The sequence below is a fragment of the Vulpes vulpes genome, chromosome 3 (genome assembly GCF_048418805.1).
Source record: "Vulpes vulpes isolate BD-2025 chromosome 3, VulVul3, whole genome shotgun sequence".
NCBI lineage: Eukaryota > Metazoa > Chordata > Mammalia > Carnivora > Canidae > Vulpes > Vulpes vulpes.
The window spans coordinates 22,248,166-22,268,054 of record NC_132782.1 but is presented as its reverse complement, the minus strand read 5'-3'; the positions used below and the strand labels follow the sequence as shown (position 1 = coordinate 22,268,054).

The window sequence follows — 19,889 nt, the reverse complement described above, 5'->3', positions numbered from 1 at the left end:
TTTTCCTCTAGATGGCGCTCCAAGGCAAAGTTTCTCAGCCAGTTGCCAGGAAAGAAGGAAAAAAAACCTTACCAGCCTTCCCTGAAAGTACTTCTTTCTTCTAGGACAAGAGATAATGAGGCACACACTCCCACCACAGTCTTTTCTTAAAAGAGGCACCAACAAAGCCCGTGTGTCCAAAAAAAGCCCCTCCTTATCAGGTCGGATTGTATTATGACCGCCTTGCCCACAGAGCTGTTAGGAATAATACAACACTCTCCGTGTGCCTTACATCTGTGGGTATATGCATCTTTCTAAGCCTATTGTCTCAGAGTGGGAAGGTAATAGTTGTGTGTCATTGCTGAGCGAATTATGACACCATGTACAACAGGACAAGCAAACAGTGAATACACTAGCTTCCAAACCTTTAACCCTAAAATCATTTTGAACGTGGAAAATACACCTATTGACTCAGAATTGTGTTTTGCATAAGCATTCAACTTCATGTCTAGGTAACAAGTCGGTTTTGTTCCTTTACGGGGGAAAAAAAGAATGAGCTGCTTTGAAGAATAAGCAATTTGATATAAAACAGTGGAAATCTAGTTCACTGGAAGCCCTGCTAATGACTTATTAATTTTTTGCACGCCTCTGGCTTAAAATTCCCAAAATTTGAAATGAAAGCTTCAATAGTATTCTTTGCTTCTAAAGAGATATTTAGGTAGCTAAAATTTACCAAATATTTTGAGTTCCTTGGGTAAATACAGCATGTAGTGCCAGTTACTATTTCTGGTTAAAACAAAGAAGAAAAACCTGCAGATCAAGAATAATTATGCAAATTCTCTTTATTTATGGAAGCTTGTAGAAAAAATATTCCATTAAGCACATACGTAATGAAAGGTGAAGAACACATCCCTTATATTCACAATGCAGACCAGAGAAAACGACTGTGCTTTTGTTTGTATTCTGTAAAATAAAAGGTATGTGGTGGTACCAAGGTTGCAGAGACATTTTTCGGTTTTATAAATGATGTATGAGTTCTGACAGATTCTCCAAGGGGGGAGAAAAAAAGGTTTCCTTAAGAGTCAGTGTTCTTTACTATCCCATAAATGTACTCATTAGCACTTTGGGCCATGCCCTGCATCCTGTAAGGGCTCAGAAGAGATTCATTTGAATGAGTGGATTTAGTTGAGGGTAATATTATTCATGTTGCCGAGTGTCCAGTTTTTTAAAAAGCTATAAAACGATGAACAACTATCGCTGCTAGAAATCTTGTTTTTTCTTCATATCACACTAAAGTTCAGCTAGGGTTCATATGGAATATTATGATCCTGCAGAATTCACTGGATATGAAAAGAGAAGAACACATGATCACATTAAAATTTATGGTGGTGCTGGCGGCGTTGCGCTGGTGGGGGATTGCAGTTAAACACTAATAATAACCAAGTATCACAGCAAACACATTGACACCCCCCTGACATTTACCGGGGGCTTCTTAAATCTTAAATGTGGAGGTAGCGTGTTTAAGTCCATATTTGTGTTGTCAACAAGGTTATTTTCAGAGATAAGCCAAGTCATTTTATTGATAATTCAAACTAGAGAGCAGAAGGGACGTTTAGAGAGAAAAATCCATCCTATTCACCAGCTTGAGGATAATGCGCTGTCTGCTGTCTGCTGTTTTCAGAGAAGTCCTTGATTTTTTGAGATGGAAAATTCATTCTGGAAGGAGATCTGAGAAGCACAATTAGAATACTCCCTCCCCAACCCTGCCACCACCACCACCACCACCACCACCACCCGCCCCCGCCAGGCCCCTGCCCTGACCTCCCAAGAAAGATAGAACCAATTAAATTTTTTTAGAACCAATTAAATTTCTGAATAAAATATTTTCACTAAGCAACCAGAATCCTTATCTCAACAGAAATCTAAGTTTATTTTTTAGATTGTCACATTGGGAGGTCCAAAGAGATCTACGTGTTTTGTTCTGTAACTGACTATAACAAAGTAACAAACAATAATCATGCTTATAATCATCAAACATCATTTTCCCATAGTTCCTTTTCCATATAAGTAGTAACTACTTATATGTACTTGAAAATAAATGGCAGCATTATCATAGCAATGCAATAAAACCTGCATGTTAGAAAAGCCAGTTCTTTAATCTTTGCGTAGCTATGTCTTGACTTCCAGTGTAACATTAAAGATGGCAAATTTTCAATTCAGGAAAGGAGTGATTTTCAATGTATTTGCAGAATATCAGTACTGGGCACTATAAATTAACTGCGGAGCTAATCAATTTGAATACTGTGCTTAAATTACATTTAAGAGTCCTGCCTTTTAATCATTTAAGAAGGTTTCTATTTTTCTTCTCTCTGGCCACCCCTGAGAGCCCCAATTAGGCACTCCATGCTTCTAGTTGACATTCCCTTTATCCACATTTATTTTATAAAAGGAAAAAGGCAAAGCCGCACATAATTAAGAACCTGGTGCGCTAATAACCAAACATACAATTGGGCAGAAGGATAATCCAATCCATTTCCTCACACAGGAGAGTAACCTCCATAACTCACTTTAAGCGCTGCCATTCATGAGTTATGGGTCATTCCCTTCCTAGTGAAAATAAATTCTCCCGCACCATCAGCCAGAGCTGGGTATTTTTCTTAGGACATGTAAATTGTAAAAGTGTATGAACATAATCATGTCCGGCATTTCGGGGAGTGGATAAGCTCCTGCTCATGGACACAGGCCTGTAAGGAAATGAATGTGGTTTCAGGGCTCGAGCTGCCTAGTTACAATATAGGATTTTTGATTAAAGGGAATTTATTCTTGAGATTTTTACGGTGTTGGTAAACTGCTTAATCTGTCGCTTTGTGTTTTATGACACCAGCCGAGTCCTCCAGGTCAGGGAGACCCAGCAGCAGAGCCACGGTCGTTTATCACAGCCTCCATTCTCCTCGGTTTATAACTTAGTGATGGCACTTTCTCGGGGCTGGAAACTGGCACTTCAAGGTGTCAAGTTGGGAGCTTTAAAAAGTTTTAATTCTTCATGAGTCCCATGTCTAATTTTGACTCAATGAGGACTAATAAAAATTTGGGTAAGCTTTGAAGAGCCCTCATATTCTTGAAATTCATCAACCCGGCTTCTTGCACTTGGAGAGGTCGGTCTCTGCACAATTAATGTTCGCCAAGTGATCTGCCTCATTTTCTGCGCTCACAAACCACATGCTGTATTATATTCAGTTCACTAGTAATTTATCATAAAATATAAACTACCGTGAACAAAAAAATCTTTGCCCTCAAAAAATCACAAAGCACATATATTTTTAGTGTTGAAAGCTAAGTCCTTAAGAATAAAATGTGCTTTTCCTTGTTTCTTTTTGAAATACAATGTGTGCATACATACTGATATATATTTCTTGTATTATCTAAATTGAAGTAGAAACTTCATCTTTTTCATGTCTTATTAAGAGAACTATCCTGAAATTGTCCTTACACCATTTGTATAACTTTTTACACATGTTATCAAAACATGAGAGCAGAGATATTTGGCCAGTTTTTATTTGACCACATTAGGACTTATTGAGAATGAAGTTAAGAGTGTTGATACATGCTGGAAGTTTGCTTTGAAAGACTCTAGCACACAGACAAACAAAACAACGCATGTGAACAGATAGATGAAACAAGACCAGCAAACCATGGATCCTGTTGAAGTTAGATAATGAACACTTGGGGTTCGTTATAGTATTCCACTCTTGGTATGCTTTTAACTTTCCAAAATAATTGTAAAATTATTATTATAGGTAGATTAAAAATTAAGTCTTGGAAGTGGTTAAAAATTAACTCCATAAAATTTATTAAAATCAACCCAAATTTTTGTTCGTGTATCAAACATTTATTCAACTACGCAATTACAACCAGACAGACCACTAAGTTTTGCTGTGTCATCTTTCTCAGGCTTACATGGGCAAACATTTGCGACATTATTTGAGGTTGAGAGTCACAGTATATCCAAAATTTGACTTAAGTTTTACTGTTTGATGACAAGTGCCTTAGAGGCTTCTGGCTGTAATAGAAAGTATTTAAGTGTAGACTGTAAGGTTTTCCCCACTCAGTTTGGTAAGGGAAGGGTCATTATAGACTTAAATCAGGATTTGGCTGCATTCGTCTTGAGAAAGAAAAGCAAATTTGATCCAAACCACCTTACTCCCATGGATAATTAGTCAAACTACAATTGTTTGTGTTACATTAGATGCTCTGGTGAAGGGGACATGTAAACATAGTGCTGGATGGTGGTCCCCTAACAGCTGGAAAAGTTCTGGTCCTTGGACCTCAAAAATAGGGCTGATGTGCCTCTTTTTTAGCTCAGCACACCCAAATACTAGCAGATAAATATTAATATAAATCCCAAAGGGGTATGACCATTAAATATAGATGCTCTGGTTTGTGCAGTAGAGGATCCCCCCACCTCCAGTAGAAGATTAGAGCTGTGGATACCTGTTCTTTTCGTCATTACACTTTCATCACACATCAGCTCTGATTGGCAAAGATAGGATCCTATTTTAAAAAGAAGATAGGACATGGCATCAGGTAGTGTAAATTTATTCATGAGCACTCTTGGTTAGCAACTGAAATCCGCTTCCATCCTAAAACTTGAGAAAATCCTCTGCCTAAACTCATTGCTTTGGAGTAGTTGAATGGGTTGATATCCATCAGCCTGCTCCTTGGATTTGTGTGTTGAGAGGTAGCCATTCCATCTTGAAGCAAACTAAACAGAGTCCCAAAGAGCAACATACTGGGCTTGCTGTCCATGCCCATGGAGTCCAAACATGTGCCTTAATAGCTCTCACTGCTCTGATCACCCACATTGGGCTACGTGCTCAACTGGGAGTGTGCCTGAAGGCACCCTTCTCATAGAACCTTTGGCTCATGCTCACAGTTCTAAGTTTCACAGAGAGACATGAGCATGTTGTATGTGGCATTTACAATGATGAAACCCTCAGTGTACACTTTGGCTAAAGTAAATTTGATTTTAATAATGCATCAAACAAAGGCCCCAGACAGTGACCCTGCAACACTCTGCACACCAGAAATGGAGAAACCCAGAAACTAAATGCTTCTTCTCTAAATGCTGCACTCAGCCCCAAGCTCACCTCACTTCCAAGTTGAAGTCATCTATCGGTCAGTTGAGACATGACACAGATTAGGGATGTGGTGTACAGAGTCTTCTAAAGGGGCACTTCCTTGAGAAACCATGTTCTTCTAAACCCCTTGGAATGGTGTGAGCAGTCCTCTTTGCTCTTCTTATCCATAAAAGAGAGAAAAAGGAAGGGGAGAAGAAAGTCTCCACAAAAACGAATCATGTTCTCCCTCAACCTTAGCCAATCCACTGATTGGCTTTAGTGCCTGGCTGTCAGCATCCATGGAGGAACATTGGGAGCCAAGAACCTTCAGTTTGGAATTTCTGTGACCATTAGGAATTCCTAGTACAGCACTGCATTCCGTCTCTCTTACCCTGCCATCTGCTAGATCTTGAAATCAAGAGGATGAACCCAGGAAATCCCTCATCATTCAGTACTTCCAACACCTAGGTTCAAAAACAAATGTGAAGGCAGACTTCCTGGCATCACATTCTCAGATTCCTATACCAGAGCTGAATACACAGCCAGGGGCTTGCAGTCCATAATCTACCTTCTCCAGAAACAGAGCAGGGGTGGCTGACCTCTTCCCACATCACTCTTTTCTACAAAGCACAGCCAGTGTTGTGATGGTTTCTCACTAGAAAAGGGAAGTTCGTGGCACTGCTCTGGCTGGCACACGGCACGGCCAGACCAAACGTGCCACAAGGGCCTGGCTTCCTCATGCCTAGAACAGCGTAAATGCTTAATGAACATTTGCTCAATGAATCAGTGGATGAATGGACACTTTTCAGGATGTGAATGCTTTCCTAGTGCCTAAAGTGGAGTAAATGCTTAATGAACATCTGCTTAATGAATAAATAAATAAATAAATGACACTTCTGAGGTTGTCACTATTTTATTCCAAGCTAGGACACTTTGATGAAATATGAGCTTATTATTAAAACAAAAAAGACCCTGGGATCCCTGGGTGGCTCAGTGGTTCGGCACCTGCCTTTGGCCCGGGGCGCAATCCTGGAGTCCCCGGATCAAGTCCCACATTGGGTTCCCCGCATGGAGCCTGCTTCTCCCTCTGCCTGTGTCTCTGCCTCTTTCTCTCTCTGTCTCTCTATGTCTATCATAAATGAATAAATAAAATCTTTTTAAAAAAGAATTTACATATACACATATTATTATATATTTATATATTCTAATAAATATGTTTTTATGGAAACTTTGAACACAAAGAAAAATTCTTAAGTCACTTGTGATCCCACTATTGGTAACATTTTGATGGACATCCTGACAGTCATTTTTTATGCATATATCGAGTAAAGTTGGGACGTTACATACAAACCAGTGTATCTTTCTTTTCTCTCCAGACTTCATTTGTAAATCACTATTTATTATCAGTTATATCTTGATGCACCAGAGATGTTTGGGCTCAAGAGGTCCAGTGGCTCTGCAGTATCAACCTATTACTACTCAAGAATAACATCCTTTGTGGAATAAAGGACACACTGACTGATTCTTTAAAGCCATGTCATCTAACACTGTATGATCACAAAAGTATTTAAAAGCTGCATATCTGAAGCCACACCCTCACCTTAGTGGCTAAATAGCATAGTGGCTGAATAGCATAGTGGAGAACCTCGGGAGCCAGGTTACCTGAGCTCTAATCCACCTCTGCCACATTCTAACAATGCAGTTTAGTGGCTCCATGTCCTCATCTATACAATGAGGAAGATAAAAACAGTATCTCCTTTAGAGCGTTCCTATAAGAATTAAATGAGTTAATGTATTTGAAGTATTTAGAACAGTGCCCGGTATACACTAAGCCACAATAGAAATGTTAACTATTGTTAGTATTATCCCAAGCCTTTTCTCAGATACAAAATAATTCTCCACGATACCAGTTGCTTGACACATCAAAGCACTTAATAACATTTGTTAAATGAATGAAGCCTCGTTTGCACGATCTGTATTGTGTTGATATTATGGCTCTTGTTTTCTAGACCTTTTTTGGATTCTACAGAGCCACAAAGCACCAGTCATGTTTCTCTGTCTATGATTTTCTCCATTCACTAGTATTGTGTGGGGTCAGCTTGGAAATGGTAGTATATCCTAGCTGGTTTAAATTTTATGTTGACCAGATGATAGCAAATTACTGGGTAGCCTAGGGTGCCCTGTGAATCAATCTAATGTCTGGGTTCTTTGGATTCTGGTGGTTATATGCTCTGGTGTCTGGGAGTAGGATTATCCCAGCATATGTTAAAGGCCAAGGACTATCACTGGAAGCCCGATCAGAGGGTAGTCACAGGCTTTTCTGGAAAGGGTGATATGAGAACTATGCCTATATGCGTTGACTGTCTTTGCTTAGATATATTGTATTCATTGCTTTATGCTTTTTATATGGACTGTGAGGGAATATAGGTGAGAAAATAGATAAATGTAAAGGTCAATAAAAACCATAATTATTCGGTCAGGAACAGAAAAGATAAGAATAAAATAGAGACAGACATGGGATAAATACATTGAAATACACTTTCCCCTGTCACTGTGTCTTCTTTTGAAAGTGTATTGTCCTCAGCAGTTGACTTTTTCTCCTCCACGTGGGCAAGTGCAGATCTGAATGGAGAGGGCTTGAAGGAAGATGGATGTGTGGGGGAGGGGCAAGCGGACACCTAATGGCAGGTGGACACTTTTCAAGCCTGATGATTCTCAGAAACAATTTACCAGACAGCTTTAAATCACAGTCAAGAGATAGGTGCTGCTTCAGTAATTCAGGTATCACAATTGAGAGAGGTAAATATGTTCTGCATGACTGTGAGTGTGCTGTACTTCAGGGATTCTTTATTCTGAGGATCTGGAGGTGGGCTCCATGGTCTTTGAACACAATAAAGTTACAGAATAATTTCTGGGAAGAGGGGCCAAGATTCTTATCAAATTCTCAAAAGTAAAAAAAAAAAAATTCTAGAAAGTATCTATGATTCAAATAGTTTAAGATCTAGATGTGGATTCCCAGGAAAGAGGTGAGGGAGGCAGAGGGAGGAGATGGGCTGCATAGAACATTATAGTAAAGTATATTCCATCATATTATATAACAGGTGATAACTGATGGCTTAAAATTAACTCAGGATTTTGATCTTGTGTCTATTAGAGGCATTTGGTTTCAACTTCTAATTAAATTTCTAGTCTAATTATCTTATTTTAACATTATCCCTATTCTTACTATTCTAATTTATCAGCTCATTCTAATCAATAACATTTTCACAGGCAAAACCTCTGTCGATTTTAGTGCAGTTCTATTGTTTTTTTTTTATAGCATTGATTTCAACAGTATTCTGGATAATTATTTCATACTTGATAGGCGTTCAGGATTTACTTATTATTAGCAAGATCCAAACCCAACAAAGCTGACTTATAGTTTCAAGATGACAGAGATGATGGATACGGACCTTTATATTCCTCCAAAAATAGCAAGAAGAACAAAAAAGGGATACTCATTCCATATATTATGGAACCATGGTATATGAAAGCAGAAAATGGAGAGGGGATGGCTCATAGCTTACCAGAGAATAGGAAGATCTAACCCAAGTGTGTTTGAGGTGAGCGGACAGAGGAAGTGGTACACATGAGAAACATCCCCTTTGGAACCTGCTAAGGCTCAGGAACTGGAGGCATGAGAAAAAAATTTAAAATGGGGTGAAGTGAAATGAGGGGGTGATGAAAACTCTGAGTCCCCATGTCTCCACTTTTCTCCATGTAGTCAGAAGGCTTCTTCTCACCTATGCAGAAAACCAGAATATTTGCTGGAGAGAATAAACCTGAGACTTGGGGACACCAGCAAAAGAAAAGTTAGGGTGAGGTACACCCTGAAAATGAGAAAACGAAGTGAAAGTCTACATTTTCAAAGATGAGAAGATACAATTCTCTTTTCTCAAAATGCCAACACACATGTTTACACCATTTCCAAGCAAGAGATTGGGAAGTCCAGAGAAAATGAGTCTAGAAACGGACATTTAGGGATCTCCAACAAAAGAGCAGCTGGCTATCTGCTCGCCGTGCGGCAAGGCCCAGCAATCTACAGATACCATCCCCATGCACTGGTGTGTGGTGAACATTTTAATGCTGTATTTTAGTGTTTACATGATGTATTATAGTGTTTACATGTATTTTAGTGTTTACATGTTTACTGTAAACATTTTAGTGTTTACATGAGTAAACACTCAAGAATATCAGGCATTTGCGGGAAACCAGCAAACACAGAGAAAAGGAGTTTGGAGGAAATAGGCAATCAATGAGCAGAAGAGAATTTCAGAGGAATTATAATTATTATCTTAAAAAGATGAGGTGATACTGCATCTATGAAAGAAGAATAGCATGCTATGAGAAAAGAAGCAACAGGTAAGAAAATGCTTATAAATTGAAAATATTATTACTCCCGGAAAGTAAAAGGGAAAAGTCAATATGGGCAAACGGGAAAGAAAACACAAGAATATAAAGAAATCAATACAGGAAGTCCAATGTCCAACCAACTAGAGTTCCATTCCAATAGGACCCAAAAAGTAGTGAAAGGAAATTATTTTTTAAAAAAATAAGATTACAAAATATACTGAAGAAAATGAGCCTCCAGGTTGTTAAGCCTCACCAAGCAAAACGATGGGAAAAAAGTCCCAAACTAAACCATATCTTTGTGAAATTGCCAAAACCCAGAGATAGAGGATTCTGAGAGAGAAAAATCAAAGAGTATCTGCTGTTAGGAATAAGAATCGGATATACTTCTCAAAAACAGCTTCAAAAGTTAGAAAACAATAGAGCAGTCTTTCAAAATTCTGAGTGGAAATGTTGCAACCTCGAATGTAGGGGAAGCTAACAACCAAATAGAAGAATAAAGACATTTTCAATCATGCAAAGCCTCAAAAGTTAATGCACAGTTAACACCCTTTCTCACGGGCAGATGTGCTCCTGTGAAATGAGGGAGGAAATGAAGAAGGAGAGAGGGTGGGATGCAGGAGGCTGGAGGTCAACCCCAGGGGAGGAAAGCTGGCTGCCCGCAGAGAATCCAGACCAAAGAGCAGGAGCAGGCTGCAGCAGGGAGTCCCCAGGACAGGAAGGCATGGAAGAAATGGTGTGGCCCCCTTGGGGGGCTGTGTAGGATGTGAGAAGACTTGGATGTTCAAAGAAATCTGAACTCCAGGAAATAAAAACATTTACATCAGAAAGGAAACAAGCCTCACATAACGAGTTGGCTCAGTAGTGAATATTTATAGAGTGCGGGTCTGGATTGCATCGTGGGTGTGAGAGGAGGGAGGGAGGGAAGAGAAGATCATTCTCACCCATCACAAGACATCAGTGTTTAAGGGTGAACTCTGGCACCTGGGTGCTGGGAGTTTGCCCACCTCTGCCACTTACTAGCTGTGAGCCCTTGGGCGCATGCCTTAGTTTCTCTGGGCCCCAATTCCCTGCTCTCTACCTGGGATAAGGGTGGTTCCTACCTCACAGGGCTGAGCTGACAATCCCGTGGGTTAAACGGTTGTAGAGCTCTTAGGACAGTGTCAGCACAGAGGAAGACTACATAAGCACTTGATGGATGGCCAAGTGCTAATAATATGGACACACTATGTAGAAATATGGTAGAAATTAACTACCAAATTAGGGGAAGATGAGGTGCCTTTGGGAATCAGGAAAGGGGGAGGATGAGAGACTATGGTTTTTGATCCTAAGCCTCTTACCATGATTTGATTTTTGTTTTTTAACTATCCAGGTCATACTTCAAGTAAAGCAAACTTAACTTAAAATGAACATCCAACTCCGAATTTTAAAATGAAGGGGCACACACAGCTTTGATACCGGCTTTTTCAGTTCTCTCCACCCCACCCCCAACAATTTACTAACATTCCTGTGTTCATGTGTATTTCTCTTTGTATTTCTAAATGTAGCAGGGGACCCAACTTAATTTTAAAAAATAAAATTGTCAATACAGACACTTATTATTCAGTTATTTCTGCAATAAAAATGTAACTAATCAAAAAACAAAGTTTTCATTGCTCTAAAAGAAGTGACTTAACCTTAACAGATTCTATCATCTAGTGGTCCTCAGTATGGGGAAAAATGTACATGAAAAAGGAAGCAATTTGAACCCCACTTTCCCCTCCTCCTGCCCGCTGATACAGATTTTAATAAATACTGAAATGGGAGACTTAACTAAGAAAAAAAGGGGAAAGACAGGCTTGGGGTCAAGAAAATGCATAGGCTTGTGTTTCCAGAGGCTCAGTTCCTCCTCTTCTAAACTAACCGAAGGACAGTAGGAACCAACGAACCTTGGTTCCGTAATTACATCACACTGCTCCCCAAAGATCTCACATGGAGCCTTGTACATTCCATGAGCGTGCCCCAGAAGCTAATAAAAAAAAAGGATTCTATGTAAAAAGATTCTCCATGTGATCTTCAATCTGTGTTGCCTAATCCTCTGCCAAATCCTAGTTTTCAGGACGTACCCTGCCTTATTATCTGTATGAATTTAATCTGTCCTCCAAGCTAATATGAATTAAGGTCTTCACAAGAGAACGTCTAGAATATTTTCATGTAGCAATTTGAGACCTCTAAGTTGCTTCTTTTAACCCATATATAACGTGTTTTCTCTTGCCCGCCTTCGTTTTGAGTGGCATCTGGTGGATTATAGCATTCACTTCTAAATTGACAGCCCTCTTTTCTCCTCCCTACCACGAGATGCTCATTGTTGCTATGTAGACTCACAAAACACATTTTGCTCTGAGCCTCTGCCAAACTGTCACTGTATCTGGATAGGGCGGCCTCTTCTCTAAGAAGGGAATAGTCTGAACTTTGTCCTGGTGTGCCAGTGTGGGCCCCTGTGACAGCCAGCTAATTCATCACTGTGGGGACCTTAAGCTGTGCAACTGACCACCCAACTGACTGTCATCTAAGGGGGTGGCAGTTAATCATCTCCTTAAATGATGTGGGTATGAAAACAGCTGATTGTTGCTCAGCGGACGGACCTTATCCATCCTCCCTGCCCCAAGGAGTGACTGTTGCCATTTTTCCCCTCTTCCCAGACCGCAGGGTTTCAAGAGATTCTGTCTGAGGTGGAAATTTTAGCGGTGATTGTGGGATGCCTGTGTCATGACCTCGACCACAGGGGAACCAACAATGCCTTCCAAGCTAAGTAAGTGTTCTAATTGTTGTTATTTTAATGCATTTGCCTTTCTGTTCCGAGCCAAAGGTGACGAGTGCTAAAGAGTAAAGCATTAATTTCTGGCATCCGAGGCCAAGGCCACGCAGGCTTGGGTGTGCATGTCATGGGGCTCATCCATCTTTATAATTCCCTATTCTTCTTTTAATTGCAAATTTGCCCTTCATGTCATGCTTGTTGATTTGGTCTGTCTCTGTTGACCTCAGTCAGATAACAAAGCTCAGATTTTAAAGGGCCTATTTTTTTTCCCTCCCAGAATATTTGCCTTCACGGCATTATAAGCATCTTGGACTTGCTACTCTCAAAATCAGCTTTTGAGACTATTAAAATAAAAGTGGTCTTAGGAAATTTTATGAAGCGAAATATCTTTCTTCACCCAATAGAATCTCTTGCAGGCTCTTTAATGGTGGGTATAGTATAAACTGCAGTGAAATAAAGCGACATGAGGAATACGGTCTCTGCTGCTCTCGTCCCTCCTCCCACAGAAAGATGGGGAACAAAGGTGGCATCAGGACTGGGGATGTGCAACACATAACGTGCACAGACGGAATAATCTGCCCCTAAGCAAGTTGGACGGGTCAAGATAACCATTGCTCACTGGCTAACTCTGTGGCCAAGGTTATAGAATTTATGGGTGCTGGAAATAAGACCAAAACCCCAATCTCCCAACTGATATTAAGGTCCCAGTTTTAATGGTCCTTATACTGTTTGTAAACAAAATGATATGTGGGTTCAGACTCTAGAGCAAAAAGTTTGGGGATGGAGAAGTTAAGGAAGGCTTCAACAAAGAGGCAAGATGAACCATCAGATGACCGATTTCAAAGCCCCCAAATGGATCTCTCTCCCTCCATAATCTGAATGTCAATGGCCCACTGTGTTTCAACAGCACACCACTCACTTTGTTCCTTGAACATCTACCTAGGGAGGCCTTGGAGTCCTGGCAGCCTGCTTTTATTCCTGATCCAGCAGATGAATTTTTATTTTATACACTTCTCTAGGCAGCCTGGATCCTATTACAGCTCATCCCTTGAACCCTCTCTTCTCAGTATCCTATGATTTCTTGACTCTCTTAACCTCTTATGACATCTACTCCGCAAAAACTCAGCCCCAGCTCAATCAAACGTTTCGATTTCTTGCAACTCCACCTAGACTTTTAAAGGCTTTGGGAGAAAATGTCACAGTTGCGAGAGTCTGAGACATACAAATATATATTGTCCCAACTCAGCTGGCGGCTCTGTGTTCCCCACTGATCTTTCTGCATCCCTGGCCAGCTCTGTCCCCCCTCACTCTTAGCGGTTATATGTACCGAACGGTTCTCCCTTCCTAAACCATCTCCTGTCCGCCACCACCCCCGCACCACTCAGCAGATCACCTTGCCTCCTCCTTCACCGAGAAAATTGAGGCCATCAATTGAGCACTCCCTCAATTTCCTCCCCTGCCATGTAGAAACTTATCTGTCTGGCCCCATCCTTTCATCCTTCCCTCCTATCTCAGCCAAGGGGCCGTGCTGCCTCCTGTCTGAGGCTAATCCCTCCACCTCAGCTTGGGATGTCTTCCTTGCCCCCTCCTGCGGGACCCCACTCCATCAATTTCCCTCTCTCTGCCTTGTGCCTCCTCCTCTTTCCTACTAGTGCTCAGCGTCCTGTTAATGGGAACCATTCTTCCCCATCTTGAGGAAGCCCACCTCAGTCCCCACTTCTCCCTCCAGCTTCTGCTCTCTTTCTCTCCCTTCCTTCCCAGTCAGTCCTCTTGGAGAGTTGTCTGTTCATTGTCTTCACTTCCTCAGCCCCTGCCTTCCACATGGGTTCCAGTTCTGCCTTACCAGGTGAGGCCACCAATGGGCCCCTTTCCCAAAGCCAATGGACACTTCTTGTCCATCTTTCTTGGCCCGTTTTGCCACTCCCTCCTTCTGAGAGTCCCCCTCTCACCTCAGAATCAGTCTTTCCCTATCCCTTTTCCTCTATCTAGGTGAATGGCGGCACCTGAAATCCACAAGACACCCAGGGCTGCTTCTCCTTAGCACCCCTCAAAGTCCACATCTCTGCCTTCTTACTGGAACTGCTGCTTCTTTGCATCCGTTCTGAATTGCTACCACAAGCAGCCCAATTTCCCTCCTCCGGTCTTCCCCCTCCTGGCACTCCAGAATAATCTTTGTAATTCACGAAGCTCACTAGATCACTCCCCTGCCTGAAAGACATTCACTGGCCTCCTGTGACTTTCAGGATAATATTCAAATTGCTTAGTGTAGCCCCCAAAGCTCCTTTTCTATCTGGCTCCTGCCCATTGTCCTGGCCCAGTGCCCACTCCTCCCTCCCCTCCATCTTTGCATCAGCATTCCAGACACAGGGGCTATTGGAGTGCTTTAGTTACAGCTCTCTGTGCCCTGGTATGCTGCTTCCCTTACCTGGAATGCCTGTCTTCTCCTTTCCTCAAAATTCCTCTGGGTTTTATCCCCGGGGTACCATCCCCTGGTTGATTTGCTATGCTCACATAATGCCCTATGCTTTTACAGAAGTATGCATCTCACTACATTTTAATTGCTGATTTACAGGTGTGTCTTTCCTTTTTCTTGAGTACCTGTGATGTATAGCAATAACAGGAGCATAAGAAACACACAAAGAATGTTTGATGAGTGAATGAATGATGAATGGATAAATGGATGAGATTTTGTTTTAACGGATTTAACTATTTTAATACAGCTTTTCAATAAGGTTTCCTGATTTCTTAAGCAAGTATAATCTTTTATAGGTTATTATAAAACATAGTTTTTATACACATAGTTTGATGTTGTACTAAAGACAATAGTGTCCCTGGGGCCTACTGAAGCATAAACAGAGTGTACTTTCATTATAGGGTCTGACAATTCCTTATGTTTGGGTTTCTGTGTCTGCATTTCATTATTTTTTTAGGATGCCTCTCTCTGGTAGGTCAATGGCATCATTGTCAGTGTATCTTCCTTTAGCATGCTCTCTCTAGCCCTCTACCATTTTGCCACTTAGGCGTAAATAAGAGATAAATGTATTCGAATTATAGTCATAAAACAAGGCTGGGCACCTTGAGGGTTCTTTTTAAGAGCCAAGTGCTCAATATTTATCCTGTGATACCACTGTGCCTTCCCAGAGAAAGCCTGTGTGTCACATTGAGAGTGGTGGCCCTTCTTGCATTGACCTTTCAGCTCTTTGGACCAAGAATACACACCTTATTAAAACCCAGCCAATCGTATTTTATCTGCCAGGAATTTGGAGTTGGATTACCATGATATTAAGTCAGCTGTTGAGATCCAGGCTGCAGATCCACAGAGACTTGGGAGCTGTAGGCTGCCATTTTGGGAAAGTCATGATGACCATAGCCCGTAGCAAACAGAAACAAGAAAGGGAATCTGCAGAGAAGAGAAGAAGAAGTAGATATTTGGGGAGAAACAGAAAGAAGAGATTGTACAACCCTTAGAGAAAGACAAAAAGCAGACTTGATTCCCGCTTTCCACATCTCTCCTCCCTTTCCAGGAGACCCAGCCACACTTGTGATAATTGGGCGCTGTCAGAGTTCCTTTTATCCTTTAATCAACCTTCTCTTCAGTGAAGCTGCTTCTAACTGATTTCTGTTCTTTGCAACTTACAGTCCCTGAGACCGAGAGAACTACCATGTGTTTGTTGTTTCCTACCTCCAGTGCTCACCAGTATCCGTGTAGGGTAAATATTTTTGTCTCCATTTTATGGAGAGGGCCTGAGCCTCAGGAAAGTAATTAACTTGCCCAAATTCATATACCCAGAATGGTATTCGGACCCGGGCTATCTGATTCCAAAAGCCATTCTTTAACCACTGCATCATCCTGTATTTTGTGACTTTGTAATATTTACTTGAGGCCTTTGAGTTTCCAGTTTGTTGACTTGCCATATATGTGAGCTGTGGAAAACTGAAATATGCTTCGACATCCAGCAAATCAAGACATGGAACCATAAAATATCATAGAACTGAACTAGACCTTGGTAGTCATGTTTCAACACCTTAATTTTACAAAGATGGAAACTAAGGTCCCCAAGTCTCAAGTGATTGGTGTGAGATTAAACAACTTTCAACATATGAGATAGTATTAGTTAATGATACTAGAAGTCTTTTTTTTTTTTTTTTTTGCATCCTCATACCACATGGTCAAATCTACCTGTTCCAAGACAGTCTGACGTGTTTCCTTGAGACAATTAATCTTGTATACAATTTACCAGCTCATGTGTTGTCCCTCAGCCCTACTTCTACCTAAGAGAGTCACTTCTGGACTTAGGATACCAAATGCCCTCACCACCCACCCTCAGTTAAAATTTCCTTCAACAGGAATATGAAAAGAGACCTTCTGACATCATGGGGAAGGAATTAGTTTTTTATTGATTAAAAAAAGACTTTTTCAGTAAGTGTGCCACTGTTTAGAAAAGCCTTATGAAGAAATCTAATCCTTATTTCCTTTGTTTTTCCACAATAATTGAGTACTTTTCTTGTGCAAACCTCCGTGCTAGGCACTGGGGGAGAAATAAAGAAGTATAACAAACAGCCCCTTCCCTTAAAGTATTCACAGTATAATTCCAACCTTTCAAGTGATTTGGAAATGGGATTTAAATGCACCAATTATTATGTGGCAAAGCATACAGTACCTTTTATTCATATATAAGGCCATAAAAGAAACAGGAGACATTTAGCAGGGGACAAATTACTATATAAAATGCAAAATGCCTCTACAATAAAAAGTTGTGACTTTAGTTATAGCACAATATGATTTATTCTCTTAGCCTTTCTGATGAGTGAACCTTTGCATTTTCATATTTTATTCTTAATTTTTAAGTATTGGAGCGCGTGCAATGAATGATCAATAGGTAGAGAGGGCCGCCATCCCACCATGCTTGGCAATTGCTCTGTGAACACCTCTCTCCTGTTTTCTCCAGGGACAGCCTTTCCCACTCATCCCCCTCTCCATTACAGCTGCCCCCGATGATTAAATATCAGTACCAAGCAGCTTTGTAGTATATTCTCCTAGGAGACTTCTTCTATTCATTTCTAGCATAATCTCTTATACTCATTTATTGGGAATGAAAACCCATCTTGTCGCTTTCGGCCAGGTCCCAGAAGTGAAATCCTGGGGCACATTAATCTGCCGTGACAGCCTAATCCCATTCCTCACCACCTCCCAGCAATTCTCAATTTCCTAATTACCTTTCATAGTTTTCCTTCTAAAACTTTCCCATAAGCCACGGCCACACACTCCCATTACATCTCTCTTCCAAAGAATATGCATACCTAGCAAACTTATGCACATTTTTGCACATTTATTTTTTGGTTCCTGTGCAAAGCGCTGAATGGCCTATAGAGAAAGAATTTTCACTTTGACTTTTCTTTTTAATAAGTCTCCCTTGGTGTGTCACCTGTCCAAAAATGGAAAACTTTAGTATGTCGTTGGGATGACCTAATCAATAATGAGCATCATGAACAATCATATGTATAAGTATTCCTGTGCTTGTGGAATTTGGATATATAATGTGGATATCCGCAAGTTGGAGATATATATAACTCCACAATTTGGATATGTGATATTTTCATACTTAACAGTATGTGCCCCACAGCTCTTCTGTAGTGGATATACTTCCTACAGACAATTAAAGTGAGGGCTGGTGCTAAAGTCCATTTTTTCCATATACAATTGATTTGGGTATCTTTCTCATATTTTACATGAAAAACTGGAAGTATACCTTTACACAAAATACATTAAAGACATGGCCTCTTTCAAAAAATGGTTTTATGCTAAAGTAAAATTGGTTAATATTGCATATTACATTCCCCACCTGCAAAATCACCATGTATTTTCACATATCGATACCATTGGGAAATCCGACGATAATAAAACAGTTTAACTTTTTAAACCCAGCATTTTCCAAATGTATTTGACCATGGGACCTTTTTCATTTCTGCCTATATGCCATTTAATATTCCAAAGAACTAGTATTCTGTAGCCTACTTTTTGATAAGGTATATCCTAAGAGATACATTTTAATTTTTGCCATTTTCATCAAGTTTAGTGTCTGTGGGTTTCATTCCTGAGGCCCTAGGAGGTTCATAGCATGTTTGAGTGCAGTGGCGGGTATAGGCAACATCCTCAGTGAGACTTGACCTGAGAGCAAAAGCACCAAGGGGTTTTGCAGTCTTAGAAAAACTAACAAAGACCAAATCTAATAGTGTAAACAAAGGATCCATATGGAAATGGAAACATTCTTGCTTCTATGATTTTACTCTAGAAAACTGAAAGTAGGTTTAGTACCATACTTTGTTCATTAAACGCCTAAAAATGACACCTTGCTTGCAGAAAGGGGAGCATTTTTAGTGCAAGTCTAATAAGAGAATGTCTCCTACACAATTATAGGGGACTGTGAGCTTCCTGAGGGTAGAAGCTCTTATTTATCTTTGTATTCCACATGCCCATAGCCTGGCTTTGTAAGAATCATCATTACTTGTTGGGTGAGCGAATGAATGAATCACAATGTCTTCCTGCACTTTTGTAGCTTTAGTATGGTTCAGCTGCAAAATCTACATATATTTGTGATTAACTCAGTACTGTGTGAGGGTAGTATTTGTTATAAAGTGCCCCCTGGTTAAGGGAGGAAACTTCCTACTCATCCTGAAAAAAGACAGTATAAAGTAACTTGTGATCATCCAGCTGATTTAACTTTTGTGAGGTCTGCTAAACCAACATGATAAAGGATGAAATAATATTTTGCACTGTGACCTTATCTTATATCAGTGACTCTGTTATCAGGTTTCACACCACTAAGTGAGGGGCATCTGGGCATGGCTATTTAATAGAAACAAATCACAGGAATCTGAGCCTGTGGTTAGCAGTTGGTATACAAGTAGAATTCTGCATTAAATTTTGAAATCTTTTTTCATTGATGACAACCAGCTTGACAAAAATGGAGACTCAGTAGCAGAAATGAGAAAGTTATCTTTCTCATGATGTAGTGAGAAGAAATTTACAAACTTGGATTCCAGTCCAGAACTGGTACCTATTAGCTGTGTGACCTTGGAAAAGTTGTGTAACTTTTCTGAGCCTTGGTTTCCTCATCTATAAAATGAGAAAAATAACTCCTATTTCATGGTTGTTGTTAGGACTAAAATGAAATGATGTATTAAATTGTTAATATATTGCCTAGTGAATTATAGGTAAGTTCTCATGATAGTTATTATTATTAATGACATTATCACAAAATGTGCTAACACATTTATTACTGAACCTTCTAATTCAAACTCTCATGTCTAGCCATACCACTGTAAACTTATTAGCCAAGCAGCTAATATTTTTTAAGCAACTATTTATGCCAGGCAATTGGATATGATTCGCACATAAAACATCCTAGAATTTCAAAAACCAAAATAAAGACATACAGTGTACACCTTGAAAAATGTATTTTAATAAAAATGAACTCTGATGGAAAACAGTAACTATAATTAAATATTAATTAATCACTGATTACTAAGATTGGCCTAACAAATTTTCACTTATTAAATGGTGTAGATTAAGGTAAGACTTAAAGAAATAACACATACCCGATGAA

The 19,889-nt window shown here is 40.1% G+C and overlaps 1 protein-coding gene and 1 long non-coding RNA gene across 2 annotated transcripts in view; one reads left to right on the top strand and one right to left on the bottom strand.

Annotated features, from left to right (window-relative positions):
• Positions 1 to 19,889, top strand: part of PDE11A (phosphodiesterase 11A) — a 365,302-nt gene that overhangs the window by 277,505 nt on the left and 67,908 nt on the right. Inside the window, exon 13 of the mRNA XM_025994270.2 lies at positions 12,167 to 12,276. Coding sequence (XP_025850055.2) covers positions 12,167 to 12,276 — 110 coding nt within the window. The remainder of the gene's footprint in view (positions 1 to 12,166; positions 12,277 to 19,889) is intronic.
• Positions 1,622 to 5,276, bottom strand: LOC112916368 (uncharacterized). The gene is made up of 3 exons (XR_003234289.2): positions 5,127 to 5,276; positions 4,471 to 4,530; positions 1,622 to 1,707 (listed from the first exon to the last, which is right to left on the bottom strand). It is a non-coding gene; the product is annotated as an uncharacterized lncRNA (long non-coding RNA).